The sequence below is a fragment of the Armigeres subalbatus genome, chromosome 1 (assembly GCF_024139115.2).
Source record: "Armigeres subalbatus isolate Guangzhou_Male chromosome 1, GZ_Asu_2, whole genome shotgun sequence".
In the NCBI taxonomy this organism is placed as follows: domain Eukaryota; kingdom Metazoa; phylum Arthropoda; class Insecta; order Diptera; family Culicidae; genus Armigeres; species Armigeres subalbatus.
In genome coordinates this window covers 310542729-310551289 of record NC_085139.1, presented here as the reverse complement: position 1 = coordinate 310551289, position 8561 = coordinate 310542729, and the positions used below count along the sequence as shown (strand labels likewise).

Here is an 8561-nt window from a genome sequence, read left to right as displayed (position 1 = left end):
GCTTTTAAAAATCGTCTTATTTATTTCACGGCTTTGAGTGTAAATTGTTTCCGTATTTTCATTTAGATTTTTTGTCGATTCTAGTTATCGTCATCAATAAGTGATATTCATTTAAAAACAAAACAATAAATTCAAAACTAATGTATCGTCACTCGATGGTGACATTTTTCCCTATATGCTGAGAGATACGTCAGTCTGCGCATCGTACAATCCATTCGCCTCCTTTTGTCATTTCGCTAATGCATTTTTATCCACAGATTTGTTTAAATATAATCAATTAACATCGTCGTTTGCTGCCCGCACTTCCTGGGCAGCGCAACCGGGGAAGAAAGAGCTCAGCAAAACTGAAAACAATGTCTGCTAATATAATATTTTAAAATATTTACAACTACAACAGTCAAAAATGTAGGTATTTCCTTCTTTGCTCATTTTATTTTTCTCTTACACTCGTACCTTTTCTCAGGAGTCAACGATCCAACGAACGAACTTTAAACATATTACAATTTAATAAGTTACTTTCAAGCTGAGAGTAAATTAGAATCGAAACACAATTAAAGGCAACTAAATAGTTCTAATGATAGAAATGTAAAATATGAACAGAAAAAAAAAATTACTTCGAAAGACGGGTTCGAACAGTCAGGTTTCGCATAAAACGCTCAGTTATAGTTATTCGCAATCAAACGGAATATTTAAAAAAATGATTAAAATAAAGAAAAAGAAAACCTATAGCGACTGAACGAACGAGATAACTTTCACGTGTCACTACTAATTAATTAAAGTTTTTGTTTTGTTTTGTAATATTATCATAGTACTTTCCCTCGCCGAGGGGGGATGTCTGCTCGATCATCGCGCTGTCCGTTCGCGGCTAGCTATCTCTCGGCTATCGCGGGGCTAGTAGTGGAGCGGGAGGAGAATCCGGGAGGAACTGCTGGCTAACTACGTACTCTACGCCGACCCGAGCCCGGCCCACTTGATGAAGTCCGGTAGCTCCCGTACCGGTAGATCGTTGGACAGGGCCTTCACTCGGAGGTTCCGATCCGTCGTCAGGAGGACCACGTCCCGGATGATGTAACGAACTTCCCCTGGTGGTTCAGTGTGGGTAGAACGGCACGTGTCCAGGTGTGAAAAATAGAAAGAGGAGTCGAGAAAAAAAACACAATGTAGGGTTAATCGTACACAATAAGTGGATCATTCTGGATTTTTCGATTCATTATTGGCGCCAGGATCCCAGGAAAGGGAGACTGTAGTAGACTAATTGCTAATGAGTAATGATATGACTAGGTATAGAGACATTTGAATTCTAATACACCCAGGTTTTTTTTACGCGGTTGGAATTCATTAATTTCTCGGTTCACCTGAACTTTCACAGTTTTTTAAATACCCCCTAAATTTTCTTTGATTTTTTGTGATTTTTTTCGTAGGGTTAACTCATTGTTTCATTGCCGCTGAAGGTCTTAAACGACTAAAACCAAACCGTGTAAAAAAAACCTGGGTGTATGTGACCATCTTCAGCGAATCCAGCACTGGTAAGCCAGCTGAATATTGTTCTTGTTAAAGATAGGGAGGAATCTCATTTGTTAGGTCGACACAATGTAGGGAACGCGGAGAGAATAATGATACAATACTTCTGCACTTGCATCACGTGTTCAGGCTAAATTTTTGGGTTGGTGGAACTGTGGGTAAAATCGACACCACTTCAATCCTGTGATTTCATATATTTATCTGACAGAATTTTGACACACATTGAATAACTTTACGATTTGGAAATGCAACACGGGTTTTCTTTATAATCCGGTACTGATTTCATTGTTAATCTGGAATGGATTTCCATGCAAATCCCACCCGAATATCGTTGGAAATCCGAAAAAGATTTATTTCGAAATCCGACAAGCATTTTGTTGTATTTCGTCAAAAATCTGACACGAATTTTGTCGAAAATGAGAACAGACCTTGTTGGAAATCCGACACGAATTCTGACTCGGTTTTCATTGAAAATCCACAAACGATTGTCGTTTGACAAAATATTGGAAATCCGACACAGACTTCGTTGAAAACTCGAAACGGATTTCGACTAACTGCAATACAAATGTCTTGAAAAATCCAACTCGTATATCGTTAGATAAAATATTGAAAATCCGAAAAAAAAAATCGTTGGAAACCCAAAAAGGATTCTGGTGGAAATCCGACAAAAATCTGATACACATTTCGATTAACTCCGACGCGGTTTAAAATCTAATACGCATTTCGTTGTAAGTTCGACACAAATTTCGTTGTTAATATGACAAGGGCTTTGTTGAAAAACTGACAAGGATGGCGTTTGATGAAATCTTAGAAATCCGAAAATGATTTCGTTGGAAATTTGTCATGAAATTGATTGGTAATCCGAAAGGAATTTCAATGAAAATATGACACGGTTTTTGACAGTTATCCGATACGTATTTAAAAGTAAATTCTTCACTGGTTTCGATAGAAATGGGACGCGGATTTCGATGGAAATTTGACACGAATTTCAATTGAACTCCGATACTGATTTTGATTACTTCGATACGGTGATCTGACACAAATTTTGTCTCAAATCTAACTCGTATTTCGTTGTACATCCGACACATATTTTGCTGGAGATAAGACATGGATTTTGCTGGAAATCAGATACGGGTTTCAAAGAAAATACGACTCAGATTTTGTTAAAAATCCAAAAAGTAATGCGTTGAAAATTCTACACGTATTGCTTTGTAAGTCCGACACAGATTTCCGAGATGGATTTCGTTGGAAATCGGACACGGATTTTTTGAAAATCTGGCGCGGATTTCGTTGGAAATACGACATGACTTACGCTGGGAATCCGACTATGGAAATCCGACAGATTCATATGCGACACGGATTTCGTTGCAAATCCGACATGGATTTCGTTGGAAACCCAACATGGATTATGTTGGAAATCCGACGCGAGTTTCATTTAAAATCTGAAACGGATTTCGTTTGAAATCGGGCATGAATTTCGTTGCATTTTCGACACAGATACCGTTGAAAATCCGACACGGACTCTCATGGAAATCCAACAGATTCATATGCGACACGGATTTCGTTTGAAATCGGACACTGTGTTTTATGAAAATTCGACAGATTCAGATTTCGCTGGAAATCCGACATGGATTTTAATGGAAATCCAACCTTAGTAACAATTTGGTTTTATGCTGGTTTAATAATACTCCTGTAGAGTTAATTATTGTCTTCAAGAGCGTTTTAATACTTAAAATGTTACGGTGTTGAACTTAATCTATAGATAAAAAAACACATTAATAAAGAATTAAAAAAAAACTTAAAATGTTACTTGGGCAACTGACTCACATGCGACACAGATTTCGTTGGAAATCAGATGAGGATTTTGATGGAAATTTGACACGGTTTTCGTTGGAAATTCGACACGGATCTCTTTGGAAATCGGACACGAATTTCGTTAGGAATGCTACACGAATTTCCGACTCGGATCTCGTTTGAAATTCGACACGGATCTCGTTTGGAATTCGACACGGATTTTGTTGGAAATCCGACACGGATTTCGTTGATAATCCGACACGGATTTCGTTGGAAATTCGACACGAATTCCATTGGAAATCCGAAACCGATTTCGTTGGAAATCCAACACGGATTTCGCTGAAAATACGATACGGATTTCGTTGAACATCTGACACTGTGTTTTATGAAAATTTGACAGATTCATATGCGACATGGATTTCGTTTGAAATCGGACACGGATTTCATTGGAAATCCAACACGGATTTCGATGAAAATCCGACACGGATTTCGTTCGAAATCTAACACGGATTTCACTAGAAATTCGACACGGATTCCGTTGAACATCTGACACTGTGATTTATGAAAATTCGACAGATTCATATGCGACATGGATTTCGTTGGAAATCGAACACGGATCTCTTTGGAAATCGGACTCGAAAAATCGTTAAAAATACTACACGAATTTCGTTGAAAATCCGACACGGATTTCGGTGGAAATCCGACACGGTTAACGTTGGAAATTCGAAACGGATTTCGTTGGAAATCCGACACGAATTTCATTGGAAATCCGATACGAATTTCGTTGGAAATCCGATATGGATTTCGTTGGAAATCCGACACAGATTTCGTTGGAAATCCGACACGGATTTCGTTGGAAATCCGACACGGATTTCATTGGAAATCCGACACGGATTTCATTGGAAATCCGACACGAATTTCGCTGGAAATCCGACACGGATTTCGTTGGAAATCCGACACGGATTTCGTTGGAAATCCGACACGGATTTCGCTGGAAATCTAACACAGATTTTGATGGAAATCCGACACGGATTTTGTTGGAAATCCGAAACGAATTTCGTTGGAAATCCGACACGGAATTCGTTGGAAATCCGACTCGGATTTCGTTAGAAATACAACACGGATTTCATTGGAAATCTGGCAAGGATTTCAGTAAAAATCCGACACCGATTTCGTTGGAAATCCCGACACGAATTTCGTTAGACATCCAACACAAATTTCATTGTAAATGCGACAAGAATTTCGTTGCAAATCCGACAAGAATATCGTTGTAAATCCGACACGGATTTTGTTGGAAACTCGACTTGGATTTTGTTGGAAGTCCGACGCGAATTTCAAATAAAATTTTACACGGATTTCGTTTGAAATCGGACACGGATTTCGTTGAAAATCCGACACGGCTATCGTTTAAAATGCCGCATGGGTTTCGATGGAAATCCAACACGGCTTTGATTGGAAATCCGACACGGATTTCGTTGGAAATTCGACACGGATTTCGTTGGAAATTCGACACGAATTTCGTTATAAATCTGACACAGATTTTTGTAGAAATTCGACACGGATTTCGTAGGAAATCCGACAAGATTTTTATTGGGAATCCGACAAGGATTTCGTTGGAAATCGAACACGGACTTCGTTGGAAATCGGACACGGATCGTTTTGAAAATCGGATGCTCGGATGCTTCAAGATGCTCGGAAGCCTCCTTCCAAGAGGCTAGGAAGCCTCCTTTCAAGAGGCTCAAAAACCTCCTTTCAAGAGGCTCGGAAGCCTTCTTTCAACAGGCTCAGAAGCCTCCTCTCAATAGGCTCGGAAGCCTCCTTTCAAGAGGTTCAGTAGCCTCTTTCAAGAGGCTCGGTAGCCTCTTTTCAAGAGACTCTGACCTTTCAAGAGGCTCGGAAGGCTCCTTTCAAGAGGCTCGGAAGGCTCCTTTCAAGAGGCTCGGAAGCCACGAATTTCGGTGGAAATCTAACACGGTTAACGTTGGAAATTCGAAACGGATTTCACGGATTTTGATGGAAATTCGACAAGGATTTCGTTGACAATCCGACACGGATTTCGTTCGGAATCCGACACGGATTTCGTTGGAAATTCGACAAGAATTTCATTGGAAATCCAATACGAATTTCGTTGGAAATCCGATACTAATTTCGTTGGAAATCCGACACGGATTTCGTTGGAAATCAGACACGGATTTCGTTGGAAATCCGACACGGATTTCGTTGGAAATCCGACACGGATTTCATTTAAAATCCGACACGGATTTCATTGGAAATCCGACACGGATTTCGCTGGAAATCCGACACGGATTTCGCTGGAAATCTAACACAGATTTTGATGGAAATCCGACACGGATTTTGTTGGAAATCCGAAACGAATTTCGTTGGAAATCCGACACGGAATTCGTTGGAAATCCGACTCGGATTTCGTTAGAAATACAACACGGATTTCATTGGAAATCTGGCAAGGATTTCAGTAAAAATCCGACATTTTTTTTATGGAAATCCGACACCAATTTCGTTGGAAATCCCGACACGAATTTCGTTAGACATCCAAAACAATTTCATTGTAAATGCGACAAGAATTTCGTTGCAAATCCGACAAGAATATCGTTGTAAATCCGACACGGATTTTGTTGGAAACTCGACTTGGATTTTGTTGGCAGTCCGTCGCGAATTTCAATTAAAATTTTACACGGATTTCGTTTGAAATCGGACACGGATTTCGTTGAAAATCCGACACGGCTATCGTTTAAAATGCCGCATGGGTTTCGATGGAAATCCAACACGGCTCTGGTTGGAAATCCGACACGGATTTGGTTGGAAATTCGACACGGATTTCGTTGGAAATTCGACACGAATTTCATTATAAATCTGAAACAGATTTTTGAAGAAATTCGACACGGACTTCGTTGGAAATCGGACACGGATCTTTTTGAAAATCGGATGCTCGGATGCTTCAAGATGTTCGGAAGCCTCCTTCCAAGAGGCTAGGAAGCCTCCTTTCAAGAGGCTCAAAAACCTCCTTTCAAGAGGCTCGGAAGCCTTCTTTCAACAGGCTCGGAAGCCTCCTTTCAATAGGCTCGGAAGCCTCCTTTCAAGAGGTTCAGTAGCCTCCTTTCAAGAGACTCTGACCTTTCAAGAGGCTCGGAAGGCTCCTTTCAAGAGGCTCAGAAGCCTCCTTCCAAGAGGCTCGGAAGGCTCCTTTCAAGAGGCTCTGAAGCCTCCTTTCAAGAGGCTCTGAGGCCTCCATTAAAGAGACTCTGACCTTTCAAGAGGCTCGGAAGGTTCCTTTCAAGAGGCTCGGAAGCTTCCTTTCAAGAGGCTCGGAGGCCTCCTTTCGAGAGGCTCGGAAGCCTGATTTCAAGGAAGCCTCCTTTCAAGAGGCTCGGAAGCCTCCTTTCAAGAGGCTCGGATGCCTCCTTTCAAGAGGCTCGGAAGCCTCCTTTCAAGAGGCTCGTAAGCCTCTTTTCAAGAGGCTCGTAAGCCTCTTTTCAAGAGGCTCGTAAGCCTCTTTTCAAGAGGCTCGTAAGCCTCTTTTCAAGAGGCTCTTAAGCCTCTTTTCAAGAGGCTTGTAAGTCCCTTTCAAAAGGCTCGGAAACTTCCTTTCAATAGGCTCGGAAACTTCCTTTCAATAGGCTCGAAAGCCTTCTTTCAAGAAGCTCGGAAGCTTCCCTTCAGGATGCTCGGAAGCTTCCTTTCAGTAGGCTCGGAAGCCTCCTCTCAAGAGGTTCAGTAGCCTCCTTTCAAGAGACTCTGAGGCCTCCATTCAAGAGACTCTGAGGCCTCCATTCAAGGGACTCTGAGGCCTCCTTTCAAGAGACTCTGAGGCCTCCTTTCAAGAGACTCTGAGGCCTCCTTTCAAGGGACTCTGAGGCCTCCTTTCAAGAGGCTCGGAAGCCTCCTTTCAAGAGGCTCGGAAGCCTCCTTTCAAGAGTTTCGGAAGCCTCCTTTCAAGAGGCTCGGAAGCCTTCTTTCAAGAGGCTCGAAAGCCTGCTTTCAAGAGGCTCGAAAGCCTGCTTTCAAGAGGCTCGAAAGCCTGCTTTCAAGAGGCTCGAAAGCCTGCTTTCAAGAGGCTCGAAAGCCTGCTTTCAAGAGGCTCGAAAGCCTGCTTTCAAGAGGCTCTGAAAGCCTGCTTTCAAGAGGCTCAAGCCTTCTTTCAAGAGGCTCAGAGCCTCCTTTCAAGAGGCTCAGGCCTCCTTTCAAGAGGCTCAGAGGCCTCCTTTCAAGAGGCTCAGAAGCCTCCTTTCAAGAGGCTCAGAGCCTCCTTTCAAGAGGCTCAGAGCCTCCTTTCAAGAGGCTCAGAAGCCTCCTTTCAAGAGGCTCAGAAGCCTCTTTTCAAGAGGCTCAGAAGCCTCCTTTCAAGAGGCTCAAGCCTCCTTTCAAGAGCTCAGAAGCCTCCTTTCAAGAGGCTCAGAAGCCTCCTTTCAAGAGGCTCAGAAGCCTCCTTTCAAGAGGCTCAGAAGCCTCCTTTCAAGAGGCTCAGAGCCTCCTTTCAAGAGGCTCAGGCCTCCTTTCAAGAGGCTCAGAAGCCTCCTTTCAAGAGGCTCAGGCCTCCTTTCAAGAGGCTCAGAAGCCTCCTTTCAAGAGGCTCAGAGCCTCCTTTCAAGAGGCTCAGAGCCTCCTTTCAAGAGCTCAGAAGCCTCCTTTCAAGAGGCTCAGAGCCTCCTTTCAAGAGGCTCAGAAGCCTCCTTTCAAGAGGCTCAGTCTCCTTTCAAGAGGCTCAGAGTCTCCTTTCAAGAGCCTCAGGCCTCCTTTCAAGAGCTCAGAGCCTCCTTTCAAGAGGCTCAGGAAGCCTCCTTTCAAGAGGCTCAGAAGCCTCCTTTCAAGAGGCTCAGAGCCTCCTTTCAAGAGGCTCAGAAGCCTCCTTTCAAGAGGCTCAGGCCTCCCTTCAAGAGGCTCAGAAGCCTCCTTTCAAGAGGCTCAGAAGCCTCCTTTCAAGAGGCTCAGAAACCTCCTTTCAAGAGGCTCAGGACCTCCTTTCAAGAGGCTCAGAAGCCTCCTTTCAAGAGGCTCAGGAAGCCTCCTTTCAAGAGGCTCAGGAAGCCTCCTTTCAAGAGGCTCAGGAAGCCTCCTTTCAAGAGGCTCAGGCCTCCTTTCAAGAGGCTCAGGCCTCCTTTCAAGAGGCTCAAGCCTCCTTTCAAGAGCTCAGAAGCCTCCTTTCAAGAGGCTCAGAAGCCTCCTTTCAAGAGGCTCAGAAGCCTCCTTTCAAGAGGCTCAGGAAGCTTCCTTTTAAGAGGCTCAGAAGC

General features: G+C 43.1%; 1 protein-coding gene across 2 annotated transcripts in view; it reads right to left on the bottom strand.

The window, feature by feature from the left end:
• Positions 1-404: 404 nt before the first annotated feature.
• Positions 405-8561, bottom strand: part of LOC134207912 (telomerase-binding protein EST1A) — a 339763-nt gene continuing 331606 nt past the window's right edge. For both annotated transcript variants that reach the window (XM_062683978.1, XM_062683979.1), the window contains exon 17: positions 405-1082. In XM_062683978.1, coding sequence (XP_062539962.1) covers positions 946-1082 — 137 coding nt within the window. In that variant the 3' untranslated portion in view covers positions 405-945. The remainder of the gene's footprint in view (positions 1083-8561) is intronic.